Source organism: Bos grunniens, chromosome 12 (genome assembly GCF_055505025.1).
Source record: "Bos grunniens cultivar Pamir isolate PY7600 chromosome 12, Bosgru_T2T1.0, whole genome shotgun sequence".
Taxonomy (NCBI): Eukaryota; Metazoa; Chordata; class Mammalia; order Artiodactyla; family Bovidae; genus Bos; species Bos grunniens.
Window position 1 is genome coordinate 82,226,750 of NC_141176.1, and position 21,217 is coordinate 82,247,966.

Consider the following 21,217-nt stretch of genomic DNA (forward strand, 5'->3'; position numbering starts at 1 on the left):
CCTGTTTTATAGCTCCTCCAACTCAAAACCCACACGATTCTGGATAAACTGAGCTCAGAACCTAAAACAAACCCCCAGGTCCTGATGTGACCCCATCACAGCGTACTGTGGGCCAAAGTGAATGACCCTGAAACATAGTGCCAGATGGAAACTTTGAGGTTATTTACTACACGCGTCTCATTTTACTTCTTTTTTTTTTTTTTTTTTTCATTTTTCTTCTCATTGGGTTTCCCTTGTGGCTCAGCTGGTAAAGAATCCGCCCACAATGCGAGTGACCTGTGTTCGATCCCTGGGTTGGGAAGATCCCCTGGAGAAGGGAAAGGCTACCCACTCCAGTATTCTCGCCTGGAGAATTCCATGGACTATATAGTCCATGGGGTCGCAAAGAGTCAGACACGACTGAGCAGCTTTCACTTTCACTTTCTTATTTTACAGACAAGAAAAGTGCTGAAGCCAGGGTAGGGATGGTACGGGAGGGAGGGAAGGGCGGTCACCTGCAGAGATTAAAAGGCAGATCCCTGACCAGATCTGAAGCTGGTCTCCAAACGGTCTTCTTGGGACCGGCCACATCACTCACGGGCAGTGACACGGTTCTGCTGTCTCGTGTTTGGCCACCACCTGTCAGAGGCTAGGGAACACTGAGCAGATGGCAGCCTCCTATAAACACCATGGGGACCACGGTGCCTCTTTCACTGATTAGGAAATGAACATTTCAGGGTTATCATGGAATCAAAAAAAAAAAAAGAAATCTAGGGAGGAAAGTAAGATATCTCCAGATTCTCAGATATTCTACCAATCTATCTATGCTGCTGTATAATTTTCTGGGAGGATGATAAAACGGGACCCAAAGGAAGAGTGACGTGACCCCCAACTCCATCCTGTTCACGTTTCCAACTCGTTTAGCCATGACCATCCTCCTCTTCGTCTGTCTGTGCTGTTCAACTGCTGTCGTTTTGCCACTTAGAAATTGGCCTTTCTCTAACCAGCTTTAAATTTCTTAAGGGTAGGGAGTTTGGAACTTCTCTTTTTTCTTTATAATCCCAACTTCAAGCATAAGGAATACATTGGTTTTTGGTAATGAATCGTACATATGTGTTCAGGTATGGGTTCTGGAAAACCTGACTGGCACCTTAAAGCTGGCTCTGTCACTTCCTAAAAGTACAATTTTTTGTAGGTTACCTCTCTGGGCTCAGCCTCCTCATCTGTAAAAAAGACTAATAATCTTGGAGGATGAATTGACATAACATATTTAATAGGTTTAAAACAGTTTCTGGCACAAAGCAAGACACTATATAAATATTTCTATTTTTGTTTTTACATCGGAAAAAAAAAAACAGTGCAACTGCCAGTACCTTGTTATAAACAACAGTGCCTAGCCACTGCCTCCATGTCACTGACACACATGAGAAAAGAAACGAGCAAGCCTCCTGGAAGTTGGGAGAGGCCCAGAGCTCCAAGGACACAGTGACGGGAGCTGTGGAAGCCGCTTCTCTAGGGCAAGAGAAGCATCCACTTGCCAAAGATTCCTCCCAGCAACTGCCCCCCAAAGTACAGGTGCCACAGCGGGGCCTCATTCACACAGACTGCGCACACAAACGATAGGGTCCCCATGCCCTCAGTAAAGCAGGGCTACGCCTGCTTTAGGTGCTAAAAACACAGAACGCGTCCTTGTTGGAGCCCATGACCAAGATGACTTAAGCGTTGTCTGCCTGAGTGGAAAAGGATGGGTGAGACTGACACTTGCTGGGCCTAAAAAAATACCAGGGGAACAGCATTCCTGAGGAAAGAAGCCCCTCATTGCCCACGCCGCGCTGCTTGGGGAGAAGAAGGGGGTCTCGCTCCCCTCTGTATCCCTGCACTACCCAGTACGATTGCAAATCTCGGTTCTTAAAAAGGTGGCTGAATGAACAAAGACAAGTGAAGGGGAAACAGAGGAGCACAGTGAAGGCTGGTGGCTCTGAATAAGGAAAACGTCCTGGTTTTTTTTTTTGGTCACCTGGGAATATGTCATTACACAGAGCTTGCAGGAATTTCCTTCCTTCACCACTCAGTATATTAAAAAAAAAAAAAAAAAACTACCTACTGAATAATATCAATGTAATATAATTAATTAATTATTTCTAAAGGTGTCTATAAGGATGCAGAAAAACATGGAGGGCAGAGGGCTTTACAAATATAAATTAATTAACTCAATCATAATATGCTAAAGTCTTACAGGATACTGACAACAACATGAACATTACCCATAAGCTTATCCTTCAGGGTTTGTATCTTAATTCGCTTCTGCTAGTTCTAGAGTAAATAGAACTTATGGAAGAAAAGGCCTCCCCAGGTAATACACTGACTTAATAAGAAGCCCAGTCTCCTATTTCTTTCTACATGGGTACATGTGCTGCCTTCTCATATGGTCATTTACTAACCACTTGTTCTTTAAAATAGTAAAATAAGAACTCAGATTCAGTGTTGAACACTTGAAGATCCCAGAAAAATATCAAAAACTGGGGATTCCCTGGCCCTCCAGTGGTTAGGACTCTGCACTTCCACTGCAGAGGGCACAGGTCCAATCCCTGGTCTGGGAACTAAGATTCAGCATGCCGCACAGCCAATAAACAAATGCACAAATAAATTATAAGTATTTCTTTAAAAAGAAAAATATCAAAAATTAAACAGTTGTTTCTAAAAAGATACTGCTTTAAAAATACCTAACAACAACAACAACAACAACAAAAATACCTAACAAGTTTACCTAACATGTGAAAATGCAGCTCTCTCCATCTTCACATCTTTCAACCTTCAGAATTCCCCAAGACTTGATCTGCGGTCCTTACCTGCCTCTTGAAAGTGAGCAATGCAAGGGCAACACCAGGACATAGGCCCCAGTCAGTCCCGAGTCTCTGATGCCACACCCTTTTCCTCTAAATTGTTGAGCCGTAACAATTAGAATAAATTATTTCCAGGAATTGCATTAGAGTTTGGGGAGCAAAAATAGGTATTCAAATGTCAGCGGGGTAACTAACTTGTAGACATCAAAAGTATCCTGATTGTTCCCCTCTTAGTCACTCAAAGCCCACAGAGTCATTTTTCCATGGGGTTGGCAGTAAGCCTGGAGAGGAATGGGGAAACTTCACCATGCACTTCCTCCCCAGCTACGGTCACAATGAAGGGACAAGACCCACCTGCGTAGATGCCTGTTCGTTGAACCTTACAGCCTCTGAACACGTACTTCTTTTAGAATAGAAACACTGACTCTACCCAGCACGGAACAAGTAGCCATGGCTAAGGGAGACTTAACTGTTGCCCTGGCAGAGGCGAAAGAGGCATTAACTTCTGATAGAAGTTTTACAGGAAAAGGGCTTCTTCTCACTGGCATAAGTGCTTTCAGAAACATTTACCAGTACATTCACTGCTAGTCACTCACAGGCCACAGGGTCATTTCTCAAAGATCACACACTGTACTAGTGGCCAAAACTGGAAACAATCAAATTATGGTACAGCCATTAAAAATAATGGCATATATCTATACATGGTGACAAAGAAAGATGTTCTTGATATGTTCTGGGAGAAAACTAATGCAGAAGTTTACAGTAGCATACATTTTCCAAAGACATACAATAAGTTATATTTTCACATGCATGGGAGAAAGTTATTTACCAAGTAATTAACTGTGGGCACTTTTGGAAATCAAAGGTAAGGACACTTTACATTTCCCTATTTTATACTATCCCTATTTCTAATTATATGCATTAATTATTTTTTGGCTTTCTAAACTATGTCATATTTTCCCCGAGCACTGATTGTATACATAACAAAAACTGGTGAAACTTGATTTCAAGATTCTACCTCTTGAATAAAATAAGTTACTTACATTTAAACATTACAGACTTGGGGATTCTCAACAAGCAAGCGAGCTACTGACATAATAATAATGAGTGGTGCCAAAGCACACAGATCTCGAGGTTGTGCTGTGTAACTCTTAAAAACTCGTCTTGGAGAAAAGCTGCACTCCTAGCAGTGTGTTGAATGCTCATTTGTCGAGGGCAGCGAGAATCACAGGTAAGGAGATCTGCCTAGGGCAGAAGCTCTGCTTAAGTATCCTTGCTTCTCTTATCTGTGGTAGCTCTTTCTATCTTGTTCACCACAATGCGAGAGAGAAACACTATCAGACAAGAACTGCTTCCTTCTCTGCCTTCTCGTCCCCCTCACACCTCTCCGCAGGTGTACAGCCAGAGCTCCCCACGCTCCCAGGAGCTTCTGGGTCCCCCACGAGCACCCCTACCAGGTGCAGCCGCAGCCGGCCCAGCCTTATCCATTACAGCGGAGAACAAACTCCCCCTGGAACTGCCTGGGGTGAGATTCGACCTAGACAAATAACTGGGACGTGAGTGGCTGAATTTCTTTTAATTTTGAGCACAAGAAAGAGAAACAAATTTTTTAAAAGTCACTAGGGTGATTCAAAAAAAAAAAAAATCACAGAGCATCTTTCTACAGTGTATTTAATCTTCTGGACAAATATTTCTACACATCTGGAGAATCACTGACAAAAGATTTTTAAGAATATTCACAAGGGAACCCAAACCACACAACTTCCTCCAAGAAATCACAAGCGACATCAGCTGGGAGCTTTAACCGGTTTAATCTATTACCGCATGTAAGCAGCTCATGCTTCTCAATGGATAAATGAACTATTGTGCTAGCAGAAAGGAATCCAAGATAACGAAAAACATCTTTAAACAATGTTGGGGTTAGGGGGGCCTAAATCTCTCAGATGAAAACCTATATCCAGAAAGCCCCTTACCCTTTACTCTCTCAGTTCCGGATTAGCAACATAATTTTGAAGGCAGTACAATATATGGCTGTCTCACAGATCAAAGGCGATTTAATTCAAGTCAAATCCATTACAGAGAAGTTTAGGTTTAGATTCTTAAAAACATTAACTGAAAAATAAATTAATTAACCCAACACTTTATAACAGCAAATGAACCTTGATATTTAAAAAAAAAAATCACTATGTAAAATTGCTACATATGAGTGTAACAATCCCTTTAACAGATCATTTGAAAGGCTTAATTGTCCCCTCCCATGTGCATGTTGATGGCTTTCTGCAGTTTGCTTTAAAAGTTATGTGCCTTTATTGTACTGAAGAAATTCCGAGAGAGAAGCACAACCTACTCATTGATGCTAACAACAAAACCATTTTTCACATTCTGCCCTTACAAAGTCTACTGAGGCACTTGAATTTATCCAGACTGCTCTGAGTTTAGCTAATGTTAAGAATAGAAACTTTTCTAGCAACTGGTTTCTAAGCACAGGCTATTTCTTACTTTGTTCAATTCAAGGCAAACTTCCTAAAAGGGGTGAGGACACATTTAAGTTCAGTAGCTAGGTTCCTTAAACCACACCCCCACGTTACCATCCTAATTTTCACAAACACATAATGTGAACAAGTTTTAATTCTGCAAAGGGCATCGTTTTCAATGCTATAAAAGGCAATTCCAGTGTGCCTTCCAGGTTTACATATGGCAACAGTGCAGCGAAGTGAGACAATTTTGAACAATATGTAGTTGTTGTATATACAAAGAAGCCTCTTGGAAACCACCTTCACCCACAGGACATCAACCTATCTTTCCTCCCAAAGAAGAATCAAAGTGGAACCCAAGTCAAATCTAAAGGAGGAGACAGAGAAGAGAGCTCGCCGGAGACAGGCAAGTTTAGAATCAAACCGAAGGGCCAGAAGGCACAAAGCGCGCACAGGCGATGAAAGCACAGCGTCGGGGAGACAGCAGAAGCCCCGGGGACCGGCCCCTCTTACCAGCACGGGCCCCGGGCTCTCTGCTTCCACCTCGCCCTGGGCTGCATCCCTGCACCGCAGCGGGGACTCGATCACCAGCTCCTTTTTGACACTTCGGCTACTTGTCCTGCATTTATCAGCCTGCATCCTCGGCTGAGAACGCAAGTCACAGAGTCTGCAACTGAGACAGCTGCGAGTCCTTGGCCGGGCGAGGCACACGCATGCCAGGGGCCGGAGGACGGAAAGGAAGCTGCCTTCCCAGGCACAAGTGGTCAGCCCCGCCGGCTGGGTCTGCGGATCCCGCCAGGGTGGGAGGGCCAGCCTCCAGGGGTGTTACTACTGCTCGGAAAATGGGAGGTTCCCACTCGCCCGGCCAGAGGAAAACAAACCCCGAACTGTACAATGCACAGTGCACTGCCTCTCCCGTGAAGACCAGCCTCATTGTGTCTGCTCCACGCGGCGTGGGCCACATGGACCCCAATCAAAACAGTGCAGTGTGGAAAAGCAAACCAGTCACCGTGAGACTCCTTCGTAATCACTCCATGTCGGGAGCTGAAGAAAAGCCAGGTCATCTGGCTGTTCTCAGATTCTTACAGTTTCAGGAGGCTCTCCTTCATGTTATAGCTAAACACCAAATGCTTGGCTGATGATCAAAGCAGGGAGGGGCAACCAGGAGGGATTCCTGTAGCCAGCACCCCACACAGGCAGGCAGAAGGGGAGACTCTCTTGCTGCATGACAGCCCCTGGCAGGGCAAACTTAATTTATCTACTATTTTATACTAGACAAAAGGCGAGGTCATTACATATTTTCATGAGATTCCACATATCATAGTAAATGCTTTTATTAAACAGAATATCACCTTAGATCCATCAAGGGTTATGTGGGTACCACCTGGTAATGCGTCTGGTACTAGGTACCGAGAGGATCGCGGTGAAAAGGTAAGGCAGAGGAGAGGGAATTCACCTTCCAGGAGTGTCAGAACAAGCTGAGAAGGCAAGATGAATAGACATCGTGAAGGACAGACTCATACAGTTAACAGGGATTTACACAGAAGCACAGGAAAGTAGCTAGGTCACCATCCATGGTTCAGCGGTGACAGCACTTAACGTGTTTCCCCAAAAGCCTCCTATTTTCATTATTTCCTCGCATTAATAGTGGAGTAATTTTTAGATCGTTTTAAAATCATCTCAGGAAAAACCAAAAGCGTTAACAGATTTATTAATAAACTACATGCGAAAATGAGCATAAGATGGGATTAAGTATTTACCTGTACTTCCTGGAATGCTGTAGAGCTTCTCCCAATTAGTTATTCTGCTTATTTCATTGAGACTGGGGAGAATTTAGTAACAGTAAATGATAGCAGCGGTAGTAGTAACATGTAAACAATGGAACAAGGTATCACTAACAACAGCAGGTGCCACGAGGTATACAGGTACCTATACCCAGGAAAACACAGAAGCTGCTGTTTAAGATACAGGCACAAGTCTCCTCGTCCCCAGCCAAGTGACTGAGGCCGGCAGGGTCCCCCGGGGGCAGCAGGGGAGCCCAGATGGCACCCTATGTCCGCACGTTCATCCTCTCACCAGGGCCTGAGGAGGTTGCCCCAGTCTCTGCCACCCAAATTTCAGGAATCTTTCTCAGTGTGGATAGCACTGAGTAATGAGTCACAAAGGTTCTATGAATCCATTAAAAAAAAAAAAAAAAGTAGTCTCTATAATAATTTTTTTTAAACTACTCAATTTCTCAATCTTGGGTAATCTTTCAGGGTAATAGAACTCACCATATCTGTGCTCCAAAATAAATACAATCTGTGAATTTTTAAAATCTCTCTTTGTAAGGTTACAAGAGGATAGAAAAAAAAAAAAAAAAAGAACCTCAGTTACATAAATATAGATTTGGAATAATGGTTAAATCAAAACTTACAGACGTTCTCTAAACTAGAGGAGGCAAGCCATAAGCACTAAACAGACAAGCCGAACCGCAGTAAAGCACATGGGTAAGTGTGACGTGCAGGTCGCTCGGTTGTGTCGGACTCTTTCCGACCCCAGGGACTGTAGCCCACCATGCTTCTCTGTCCATGGAATTTTCCAGGCAAGAATACTGGCAGTGGGTTGCCATTCCCTTCTCCAGGGGATCTTCCCCACCCAGAGATCGAACCTGGGTCTCCTGCATTACAGGCAGATTCATTACCATCTGAGCCACCAGGGAAGCTAAAAACACATCATAACCAACAACTGAAAACCTTTTTGAAATGTCTCAAAGAGTTCAAAAAAGCCCAATTCTTCCTCAAATTCCCATCATCATTAGGCCACCAGAAAGTGAAGTTGCTCAGTCGTGTCTGACTCTTTGCGACCCCATGGACTGTAGCCTACCAGGCTCCTCCCTCCATGGGATTCTCCAGGCAGGAGTACTGGAGTGCGTTGCCATTTCCTTCTCCAGGGGATCTTCCTGACCCAGGGGTTGAACCCAGGTCTCCCTCATTCCAGGCAGACGCTTTAACCTCTGAGCCACCAGGGAAGGAGAGTAGGCCACCAGAAGTTCTAGACTTTAAGGAGAGAAATGCTATCCTATTTAACGGGTCAAAATACCCTGACATTCTGTAAGCAATGAAAAGGAACTTACAAGGTTATTTATTTTATGAACACTGTTAAGTGCTGTGTCCCCAGACCTGCAGAGGTGATTTATTTAATCATTATAACAACCCTTGTTGTTGCTCTTGTTCTTTAGTCGCTAAGTTGTGTCAAACTCTTTGTGACCCCATGGACTACAGCCCACCAGGCTCCTCTCTCCATGGAATTCTCCAGGCAAGAATACTGGAGTGGGTTGCCATTTCCCTCTCCAGGGAATCTTCCAGACCCCAGAGATTGAACCAGAATCTCCTGCTTAGCAGGCAGATTCTTTATCACTGAGCCAACTGGAAAGTCCTTTAACAACCTTGTGAAACAGGAAACATGATTATTCCCATTTTACAGATGAGGAAACTGATGGCCAGAAAGGTTGCTTTATGTGCAGAAGGTCACATAGTGCATTATAGATGCAACGGACACACTCGTCAGCATGATGCTATGTAGAATCAGTTGTCTATTGCAACTATGCCAACTGCTAGAGAGCACAAACAGGTAAAAGCTACTGACCAGCAATTAAAGATAAAGGCAACATCTGGGTTTAATCCAATTGAGATCATTTCAGTGAAGAGGCAAAAGTGTAAAAACAGCACAGCACAGCGCCTGTTACATAGCAGGTGCTCATGTAATGGTAACTATTATTGTTGCTGTTGCTGTTCCAATCTGAAGAAATTAACCTTAGTCTTAAATTCAGGACTTCAGCAGCGTAATCAAAAATGACAATTTCGCCAGCAGCGTTGCTACAGCACATAACAAAGTGCTTCAGCAATTTAAAACCCACTGCCCTTCCCTCTTTGCTGTTTGGTTATGACAACTGTCTTCCAATAGCTGTCTTGATCCCCTTGTGTTCTGCGTTGATCCAGGCATCTTCTTGAAATCTTTCTACTTTTCACAACTTTAGCTGTGAATTTTATATTTCTTTTGTAATCAAGGAAAAAACTATGAATTGGTTCTAGGCTTCTAGGTAGTCAAGATACAAAGGCAAACATAATCGGTTCCATAATTCACATCCTCAAAAGGAAAAACATACCAAGCTATAAGGCAAGTACATTTTTCTAGTTTCTCACAGAGAAATTTACATAGAAGAGAACTGATCAGTGTCTAGATAAGGTGCCCAGCATGTTCACAGGAAATGCAGCAGCGAAATTCACACAGCTTTCTCACCACCAACTCAGAGCATTATACCTAAATCCAGATAAAGGAAAGCAATTCTGAGAGCAAGACACTGGTCTGGTCTGTCACTTTCGAGGGGGTCTAATTTATGAAGGAAGGAAATTCTCAGGACTTAGAGGAGTGGAGATACTACTGTCGCCCTTCCTGCTACCTAACTTCCCAGGCAACGTAAGAGGCCCTTGTTTGATTCTGCTCATTTAACACACACTAGTATCAGTATGTCTGCCTGTCAAGGGGTCACACGGTACAGCACTGAGGTCTAAACCTAAACCAACAAGTAGGATGTGGTTTCTCTAAGCGCTTCATGAAATCGGTGTCTGAGGACAAGAGAACGACATCTGGTCAGAGCAGCCACAAGAGGAAATGCCATCATAGAAGGACAGGAAGTATGTGGTCAAGTTTTCCTTTACAATATTTCAAAGGGAAGGTATATGCTGGACCTCTGGATTCAAATCCACAAATATTTATCAACCTTCAGACACTAGCAATCTCAAGTTCTTTCACACATTAACCAGTTTAACTCTTATAATAACACATACATCTATTAACATGCAATAAAGGAGGAGGTGATATATGTATAATTACGGCTGATTTGTGTTGCTGTACAGCAGAAGCCAACACATTACAAAGTAATTTTCCTCCAATTAAAAAATAAATTTAAAAAATGGAAATAGGTAAATATCATCTATATACTGACAATTCCTCCTCCCCGCCAAAAAAGCGTGCATTAAGGGTATAGAGTTTTATTATTAAAACAGAATGGGAATGGAGGAAAACCCATGGCAAAATAGGAACATTCCAGAGATAAGATGAAATAGATGCTTCCATATATGGATTTCAGCTTTCAGATTTTAATACACACACACATTATTATATAGGTTGGGTACAAAACAAAAAAAAACCATGAAAACTGTATAGGAAATTTAAGGAATTTTCCAAGGGTAATTATTTACTATAAGGAAGTCTAACTTTAGTCTCCAAAGACCCTGTCATCCCCCACCCACCGTACAATGAAGTTCCATCAAATTCTGAAAAGCAGCAAATTGAATAAAGGACCCTCTCACCCACAGGACACCTACGCGACCTTCAAGACCCAGTTTAAATGCCACCTTCCTAGGAAAACCCCTGGCTCCTCCTGCCCAGGATGCATTAGCTCCTCTTCTGGCACCTTCTGGGCATCTCTTTCATTTACTGCCATCTCGGAGCTTGTCACAGTCTACCTTTTACCAAGGGTGTATGTGCCGCACTCTCCAGTGAGCCTGTAAATTCATGAGGACAGGAGCTGAGTCCCCAGGGTCTGAGGTTCTGCAAGCATTCAAAACGTATTGGTTGAACTGAATGCTTGTGTCAGTTTTATGTCACTGATTATCTTTAGCCCTGAAGCACAAATTTGGTGGATGTAAAAATATGCAAATATTTTCATGTGGCCCAAATTAAGGCAGGAGCATTCAACTGCTCATATGCTAAACCCCAATGGGTCATTTACTAATAATTAAAGTGTTCCTTTCTCCCAGCTAAGAAAATGTTATTCTGCAAAACTTGCCAGACATTTTTTTAAGACCAAGGTATCCTTGGAAACAGTATAACTGAATCTTTAAGAAGTGTAAATAAACTTGTTTCTAGCAATGAATTATATAAAATTTGAGACTGCATTTTGCTATAGCTAGCTTGCCTGGAAGGTCCCATGGATGCAGGAGCCTGGTGGGCTGTAGTCCATGGGGTTGCCAAGAGTCGGACACGACTGAGCAACTTCCCTTTCACTTTTCACTTTCATGCATTGGAGAAGGAAATGGCAACCCACTCCAGTGTTCTTGCCTGGAGAATCCCAGGGATGGGGGAGCCTGGTGGGCTTCTGTCTATGGGGTCGCACAGAGTCAGACACAACTGAAGCGACTTAGCAGCAGCAGCAGCTATATAAAGAATGACTGTACAAGGAATAAATATCAATTATCTCAACAGAATTGTTTTTACTCTCCTATTAGAGGCTCTTGGCCAATCAGGAAAATATTTACAAAATAACAATTAACTGTAAAGGCAACATATATATATATATACACATGTGTGTGTGCATATATATGTGTGTATGTGTGTATCTCTGTGTGTGTGTATATCTGTGTACGTGTATATATCTCTGTGTGTATATATATATATTGTGTGTATATGTGTGTGTGTATGGTTATATATATATATATATGTTTGTATATGTATTGTGTGTATACGTGTGTATATACATTTATGTGTATGCGTGTATGTGTATATATGTGTGTATATGTGTGTGTTGTGTGTATACATGTGTGTATATGTATGTTGTGTGTATATGTGTGTGCACGTGTGTGTGTATACTTGTAAAGTATATTTAAATATATAAAACATGTGTTTATACCAGTCAATCCTAAAGGAAATGAATCCTTCATATTCACTGGAAGGACTGATGCTGAAGCTAAAGCTCCAATACTTTGGCCACTTGATGCGAAGAGCTGACTCATTGGTAAAGACCCTGAAGCTGGGAAAGATTGAAGGCAGGAGGAGAGGGTGACAGAGGATGAGATGGTTGGCAGAAGGAGAAGTGGGCGACAGAGGATGCGATGGTTGGATGGCATCACCAACATGTTCATGTTCGTGGACATGAACTTGGGCAAACTCTGGGAGATGGTGGGGGACAGGAAACGCCTGGAGTGCTGCCGTGCATGGGGTTGCAAAGAAGTCAGACATGACTTGGCGACTGAACAACAATAATAAAAAATATACATATACACATACTTTGAAGTGGAGACTTAAATACATATTAAATATGTACTCCGAAGTAATCACTCCATTTCTCCTTTATGGGAAAAAGTGAAACAAAAGAAAAAATTATTAAGAAAACTTACAAAAAGAAACAAATGACTAAAGATTTCCATAGTGTATTGTTACCGGTCAGCTTGCTGGCCAAAGAAAAGAAACAGTGTTGGGAATACGATCTGCCCCTGAGGAAACAAAAATACGGTGCATAGAAGCGAGAGAACAGAGGTCAGGACAAGACCAGAGACGACGGGTGTGGGAACAGGCTGCTGAACAGCCAGCTACAACAGAGGAGGGGCATGGCGACAACAGGCAGGTGGAAGTGGGAGCGGAGAGGAGGGAGGGCTGCTAAATCACACCCTCGGGGCCTCTTAGAAGAGTTAATATCAAAGAAATACATTCTGATATGAAATCTGATAGGGCTTCCCTGTTAGCTTAGATGGTAAAGAACCTGCCTGCAATGCAGAAGACCTGGGTTTGATCCCTGGAGAAGGGAACAGCAACCCACTCCAGTATTATTGCCTGAGAATTCCATGGACAGACCATGGAGTCGCAAAGAGTCGGACACGACGGAGAGACTAACACTTTCACTTCACTTTTCACGAAGTTAGATGCTCACCTCAACGATGATTTTTGTCATTAGAGATTTAATCAGATAATCACAAAAAATGAGATGCACGTTATCATCTAGCCTAGTGTTTCTTATTAGCCTGGAATCCATCCAAGCCTGGATATGGAGGAAAATGGTCCATGAACCCTTCTAAACCTACATTCAAAACTGTGTGTTCCTGTAATTTCTACCGAGAAGCCCCTAGAGTTTATCTAGTTCTTAGACAAGGGACCAGGGGAAGATCCTCCACTCACAGAATAAGGAAACTGAGGTCCAGAGAGATGAGCCAGATAGTCAACCAAAGTTTTAAGACACAAAGCTCTTGAGCAGGTTTAAATTTGACCGAAGGAGACAGTAAAGCAATCTAAATGGTTAAATCAGCAGACACTAGACGGCAATCAGCGGGGTCAACACCTGCAATCTTACTCATTTGCTGATTGATGTCCTGTGCGTGCTTAGTTGCTTGGTCGTGTCCAACTCTTTGTGAGCCCATGGACTGTGGCCCTCCAGGCTCCTTTCTCCACAGGGATTATCCAGGCAAGAATACTGAAGTGGGTTGCCATTCCCTTCTCCAGAACATTGAGGGAGACTGGGTTCGATCCCTGGGTTGAGAAGATCCCCTGGATCTGGCTGAATGATCAAGATCAAGCCACCAAGGAAGCCCCAACTGACACCCAAGTAAGGCAACAGGTCATCAGATGAAGCCTTCACTGAGCAGCTTCTAGCGAAGGCAGGAGGAGATGGGGGCAACAGAGGAGGAGATGGTTGAATGGCATCACCAACTCCATGGACATGAGTTTGAGCAAGCCCCAGGAGACAGTGAAGGACAGGGAAGCCTGGCGTGCCGCAGTCCGTGGGGTTGCAAAGAGTCAGACACGACTTAGTGACTGAACAACAACAAACCACTCCAATACGATGTTACATACACATTTCAGAATCATATTTCCCTAGAGCACATGGAAGAGAAATACACAGATCAAAAGGTGGATCTATGTCTAAATGTGTCAGAGCCTCATTTCCAACAGAGGCAGAGCTGAGAGTCTGGCAGAAGACAAGGACGTCCTACGGTGAAGAAGCAGGGGAGGAGGCCTACTGCCCTCTCTCCACGTCTGGGGTAAGCCCACGGTGCTGGGGCAGCGGAAGGGGCCCTAGAGAAGGCTCCGTTTTCAGATGAAGAAAAAAAGACGCGTGGAGTCCTCCTCCCATTTCTAGACGGGGGAGGCTTAGGGTACTCTCTGGGACTGGCTCTGTGAATGTAGGACAGTGACTTCACCACTCTGGGGGCCCACTTCCCTCACCTGGAAGACAGGGATCACCATTATGACCTGAGCTAGACATCGCTCACTCCCAAGACCCAGGGGGACAACGGACATGTCCCACTGTTGTCGCAGAACACTGCCAGCAGCCGCGAATGATCTAGAAGCTTCTTGTGAAGACAGCCCACCTCCACCCATGACATCCCCCTTCCCTGCCTACACTCCTGCACAGCCTCTGTCACCATCTGGCATTCTATACTCTTGTTTTCCTTATTTGTTTAGTGTCTGTCCAACTCCACTTTAAAAAAAGCAGCAGCTCTGGGAAGACAGAAATTTTTGTCTATTTTGTGTACTGGTCTATTCCCAGGTCCTAAGACAGGGTATGTACTCAGAACTCATTTATCAGATGGATTCACTGAAGGATCAGGATCCCCCTGGGCTGGATATAGAGCTCTTATACTCTGGACACGAAGAGTTTTTATGTGAACTATTTGTTTTGGTCACAATGATGATCATTCAGCCAGCGGTGTCAATGATTTGTTTCAGAGATAGAAACTTACAAAGCCAAGGGAAACATAACGTGGGGATTTTTCTCAGGAAATGAAACTCCCGGCCTGAGTTACCACAGCGGGGCCGCCGTGGCCCCCACCTGGGCTGGACCTAGCCTGGTGTGTCATATGCCCTCGTCAGCTCTGAGCACCAGGGCGGTGGCGGGGAACAGCTGTGTGCTGTGTGCACAGTAGATAATCCATACATGTGTGCTTATAGAACAAACAGTGAAACTGTCTCACCTTGGCTTTATTTATCACAAACTCCAGCACCAAGGGAGTTCACACAACGTAGAATTTTCTAACTTTTCCTCACCACGTGACAAATGTTGAGGTGAAAGGCCAGAGAATATGTGCTTGGTGAGAAAAGATAATCAAAACCTTCTTTTAAAGCCCTAAGCACTAGAGTTTTCCCTTCAGATGCCTTATTCAGCTATAAATGGAAGACGAACATCCGTTCTTTCACTTCTCCCCATCCACCTCTCAAAAGAACATAATGAAAAATGCAAAGAGCCACCCTCTGAGGTTATAGGTTTCATAAAAATATCTGTGTATGCTAATTTACTTAAAGCCAGTCCCATGAGTGTTTAGAAGGTAGAAAGTTTGGGACCATCCTGATGTGTCCATGACAGAAAAGCGACAAGCTGGAGAGGCCACAGGGCTCTGATTACCCTCCAGGTGTCACAGTCCATGGCCATCAGCTCCCTAACCTGGGGGAAGGAGAGAGAATGGTCCAGCCAACACGGCATACCGACTTCTGCAAAAACAGAAACACGCCCAGGCTTCAAGGGGCAAATCCACCCTGAGGAAACTCCGCAAAGCTATCCAGCAGATCTGGGCAAATTCAGCTTGCATTAAAAAGACAATGCGGCTCAGTGGTAAAGAATCCTCCTGCCAAGCAGGAAACGCAGGTTCGATCCCTGGGTCTGATCCCTGGATCAGAAGGATCCATTGGAGAAGGAAATGGCAACTCACTCCAGAATTCTTGCCTGAAGAATCCCATGGACAGAGGAGCCTGGCGGGCTATAGTCTGTGGGGGTCACAAAAGAGCCTGACATGACTGAGCGACTGGACGACGAAAAGATAATGATTGTTGACAGTCATGGCAGTCCCCTGACAATGACTGGGAAGTCCCCTCTTTGGCAGCAGCAGCAGATTACGTCCTTTCCATAAGATAAACTCATCAGCGGCGAAGATGATGTATCCTTTCTCATCCTGCTGCCTAAACGAGCGCTCATTGTGACTGATTTCCTTTGTGAATTTAAGAGACTGACAAGGAAGAGAAAACAAAGCCAGCGGTTTCAGGGCTCAAACCTTATTCCCGGACAACCACACATCCTGACAAATCAAAGTTTCCCCCCGAGTACTTGTAAAAATACATAACTCAACTCAATGAATCTTTCATAGATAAGCTACAGATAAAAGTAACCGGAGGTGGAGATAAAAACACGGTAGGTGAGGAGGGCAGCTGTCAGGGAAGGTAGGCTTTGGGGCTTCCTTTCTCCCCACTACTGAATCGACACGCACACACCACACAGCCTGGAGACCAAAGGCGGTGGTGGAGGCGGAACGGTGACGGAGCTGCAGCCACCTCTGGTCCTTCGCTGAGGCTGCCGCACAGGCCAGTGCTACTCGTCACATTCCTAAAATGTGACCCACGCAACACAATGGGCTGCGGCTTTGCCCTCCCACACGAGGGAAAACACTCTTCCAGGAAAAGCACTGCTGAAAGAGAGAGGGTGAGGCGGGTGGCGGTGGGGCGTGTAATCAGGCTCTGAGAAGTAGCTACGACTATCCCACTGGCCTTTCCACAAAGAGGGGCCAGGTCTTAAAGTCCCGCCGTCGATTCAAAGCTAGCAGGTTAAATAACTACAATATAAATGAGGCTTCCAGTGTTTCATGAAGCGTTTGGGAACTCTCCAGGCACATGCTTCAATTTATGCTCTGTCAAGACCTATATCTAGAAGTCAATGATTATTTATTTGTTTAGGTGACTGTCGCACAGAAATTTCAATACAGAAGAGAAGTGGAAAGGAATGAGAATGAATGGCCTTGGGGTCTGGAGGAGAGGGGCAAGGAGAACATTCCCAAGTCCCTCCTATGTGCTAGGCATTCAGCATACATACTCGTTTAATTCAGTTCAATTCAACCCTTACAATAATAACACTATAAAGAGATATTTTTCTTTAGAGAAACCGGGGTTCTTATAAACTAAATAACTTACCTTAAGTTCACATAGCTACTATGCTTTGGAGCCCTGCTTCAAAATTAACATTAAACCTAATAATTAAGTAGATCAAAATATTTTAAGTTTTATTTCAAACGAATTTGACCTCCCTTTCGAACACACACATCTCCTTAAGGGAGCCACAGAAAATACTGCAGAGTTTTCTGAGGCCTGAAAATATTAGGATGGAAGATAACAAGAAATGAAAACTGAAGTTCAATGTTGATAGAGTTGTGTCTGAAATATGGAACAAAGGCTTTCATCTTCCCTACTTTCTACTTATCTATACTTTTTAGACTTCCCTTAATAAGCATGAATTATTTTAAACTAAACATTATTTAAAATTTCTAAAGCCATTTATTCCTATTTGGGAAACTTTTAAAATAATGTCTAATAAGTAGCTAATGCATAAATAAATACTTCCTCCATGGTCATGACTGGGATGAGTTAAGTGGAACACTCAGTTGAGGGACAGAATTTAAGACAGCACTAAAAACTCAGTAATTAAGTAAAATTTAATGAAACACTCAAATGAAATCACAGTTCATATCCTCCAAAAAAGCCATGATAAACAAATCACAACTTGAAATAAAGATAAGATCAGTACTACTGACTTTTTTTTCCTTTTGCTTCAGGCTCCAGTACAGCTCTGCTCAGCATGGTTTTACTCGGTGCCTGGCAGTGCGATGAGCAGTATATTCCTCCACCAACCCTTTCTTTATAGACGAGGAAACCGAGGCACAGAACTTAGGGGGTCAGTCCAAGGTCACAGAGGTCCTACGTGGTAAAACTACTTTTAAACAGATTAACAAGAGGTCATTTTTACTTGCCTTGACCATAAAGATAAAATCAACACCTACTTTTAAAACTGGTCTACAAGTGATCAGACCTTCAGATATCATCCACAACTTGAAATTTGAAATCAAGCTCAACGTGAGTTCTTCTTCCTGTGTTCACTTCATCTTCAAGGGGCCATGCCGTGCTAAGTCAGTTTCAGTTCAGTTTAGTTCAGTCGCTCAGACGTGTCCAACTCTTTGCGACCCCATGAATCGCAGCACGCCAGGCCTCCCTGTCCATCACCAACTCTCAGAGTTCACTCAAACTCACGTCCATCGAGTCAGTGATGCCATCCAGCCATCTCATCCTCTGTCGTCCCCTTCTCCTCCTGCCCCCAATCCTTCCCAGCATCAGAGTCTTTTCCAATGAGTCATCTCTTTGTATGAGGTGGCCAAAGTACTGGAGTTTCAGCTTTAGCATCATTCCTTCCAAAGAACACCCAGAGCTGATCTCCTTTAGAATGGACTGGTTGGATCTCCTTGCAGTCCAAGGGACTCCCAAGAGTCTTCTCCAACACCACAGTTCAAAAGCATCAATTCTTCAGCACTCAGCTTTCTTCACAGTCCAACTCTCGCATCCATACATGACTACTGGAAAAACCATAGCCTTGACTAAACAGACCTTTGTTGGCAAAGTAATGTCTCTGCTTTTCAATATGCTATCTAGGTTGGTCATAACTTTTCTTCCAAGGAGTAAGTGTCTTTTAATTTCATGGCTGCAGTCACCATCTGCAGTGATTTTAGAGCCCAAAAAGATAAAGTCTGACACTGTTTCTACTATTTCCCCATCTATTTCCCATGAAGTGATGGGACCAGATGCCTAGTCATGTCCAACTCTGTGTGACCCCATGGACTGTAGCCCACCAGGCTCCTCTGTCCATGGGATTTCCCAGGCAAGTGTACTGGAGTGGGTTGCCAGTTCCCTCTCCAGGGAATCTTCCTGACCCAGGGATCAAACTGCAATCTCTTGTGTCTCCAGCATTGGCACACAGGTCCTTGACCACTAGTGCCCTCTGGAAAGCCCCTATAGGGGCAATGTGGGCCAAAACCTCACTCTACTGAAATCTTTGTCCTCTTATTTTATTGTTCACACATAGGTGAAACCTAATAGTTCAAAGTATGGAATAGAGTGAGGAAAGATGGGAATGTGAGGGCAAAGACTTTCTGCCCATGTTAATCCCCCCAAGGAGCGAAAGAAGAAACAGACAGTACACCTTTGAGATCCAGCTCCCAGGGCAGAATGGTCTCTCCATGGGCTAAACCATGACTGCCCTTCACCTACAGCCACCTACAGCCACTGTGCTGTCCCCTGCCCTCCTCACCACCCTCGTCCCGAATCTTAGGAACAGGAACACTGACTGTATTGCCTCCTCGCGCCTCACCTCCATGCCTCCAGAAACGCTGTCTGTCAACCTGGAATGTTCCCCACTACCTCCTGATCTTAACCTGCCAGATGCCTGCTCACCTCTGTTATACAGATCTAGGACTCCACCCAGAACTGCTGAATTGGAGCCTTGAGCTGAGACCAGGGAAGTCCTCCAGGCAATACTTAATGCTGTAGGCTTTCACCTCAGCCTGAGAGTCACTGATCTTAGTAACACAAAAGAGAGGAAGAACACCCACAATGTTTAAGCCCAGATCCAATACAAGGAAACATGGACGGGTTCCCAGATATATTAGCATCTCTCACAGGCATGACACAGATGACTGTATGTAGCTGAAAGCAGAGGACGGGGATGAGGCCAAAACTTTCACTGTCCTCCAGGGGATGGACACACTTTCGCGCTCGCGCTCAGTTGCTAAGTAGTGTCCAACTCTCTGCACCCCCACGGACCTGGCCCGCCAGGCTCCCCTGTCCACAGTATTTTCCCAGCAAGAACACTGGAGTGGGTTACTGTTTCCTTCTCCACAACACACACCTTAGTCTTACTGAAATGCCATGGCAGGTTTCCATGGATCATTTCTACTTACCTGGATTTCAATACAACTTTGCGGGTGGGCTCTTCCACCAGAATCACCCTTCATCCACCTTCCTTGCCCCGTCTTCCCCGACCCCCGCCAAAATAAAACGTCTTTCAACTCCAAGCCAATAAGAAAGGCCATCCAGAGTAGCAAGAGCCCCCTGCATCTCTCCAGTTGTTTTAATGGTATGCTCACACACTGAAATGGGCGCTCAGCAGGATACTTCCCTGAAGAGAATATAGAACAAAACCAAGCCCCTAGGGTTTTGTTGCCTAGAGTTCCTTAATACCTTATTTGCCAGCTCAGTTACAAGCACTCAATCAAGTTCAAATTTGTGACCACGATGGCGGCTAACTAGAAGCAATCTGTTTAGAGAAAGGCAATGTGCATTTCTAAGGATTTCCTTTCTTCCTGCTGCAGAGGAATAAGATGCCAAAGTGACATCCTCCATATGTATCCTCCACACTGCAGTTAGGGCAGTAATGAAAAAAACAAAAACAAAAAAACAAAACACCCTAATCCCATACTGCTGTCTAATGTACCCCTGTCTGTCTTCCTCCTCAGTAGGATCTCAGATGTGTACACTAGACTGATAAAACTTACATGAGCGTTCCTAGTTCCTGATTGGAGACTTAAAGAAAAGGTAGTAAAACAAACAAAAAATCTTTAAGAGGTTCTGTTTAGCAGCATTTTTAAACTGAGACCATGTTAACAATTTTCCTAGCATCTCGTTTTGAAATAATGGCAGCATGTTCCACGATATGTGTTCACTAATTCGGGGAGAAACACAGGGCTTTATATTTACTGCGGTAGAGTTAAATCAACCGAAAGTGTCAGCAGACCCAGCTCCCTGGAACTAACATGCCAGCTCCAAGTCTCCACTTGTCTCAGGGACACATGCTCATCAATGAGGACATCAAACCTTCTGACGATCAGGTTCTCTCAGTTCAAGGTTCCTGCAATTCAGTACTACATACTAGCACCCCAGCTAACCGGGCTTACTCTTCTGCTGTGACACTAATCTTGTCAGACTCTGTGCAAACCAGCACTTGTCACAAAAGAGAACTTCTTAGGAACTTTCATGAGAGTAGTTCCAAGAGCCAAGTGGAATGCTCTCCCATATTTACTCATTAGTCCATTCATGACTCAGTTGATTCATGCATTAAATCTCCTGCCTGCTCAACCACTCACAAGCATTTCTTAACCACAGAGCACTGTGCAAGGACTGAGACGTAAGGAACACAGTCCAGTGGGAGAGGAAAGATGGAAGGATTCAAATGAGGAACTTACATACCAAGTGTGGCAGGGACTGGCTAGAAATGTGCTATCCGCTAGGAATAGCAGAGCCACTAGTCACACCGGGCTATTGAGCATTTGACATTTGGTTAGTCAAATGGAAATAAATTCTCAG

General features: G+C 44.1%; 1 protein-coding gene across 50 annotated transcripts in view; it reads right to left on the reverse strand.

Annotated features, from left to right (window-relative positions):
* DOCK9 (dedicator of cytokinesis 9) overlaps positions 1-21,217 on the reverse strand; it is a 298,290-nt gene that overhangs the window by 179,616 nt on the left and 97,457 nt on the right. For 9 of the 50 annotated variants that reach the window (XM_086330398.1, XM_086330393.1, XM_086330378.1 and 6 more), the window contains exon 1: positions 5,810-6,236. The exons of 37 other annotated variants lie outside the window; for them this stretch is intronic. In XM_086330398.1, coding sequence (XP_086186524.1) covers positions 5,810-5,935 — 126 coding nt within the window. In that variant the 5' untranslated portion in view covers positions 5,936-6,236. Of the gene's footprint in view, positions 1-2,746; positions 2,853-5,809; positions 6,237-21,217 lie in introns of those variants that run through there. 4 more of the 50 variants (XM_086330368.1, XM_086330360.1, XM_086330390.1 and 1 more) reach the window with 3 other exon arrangements.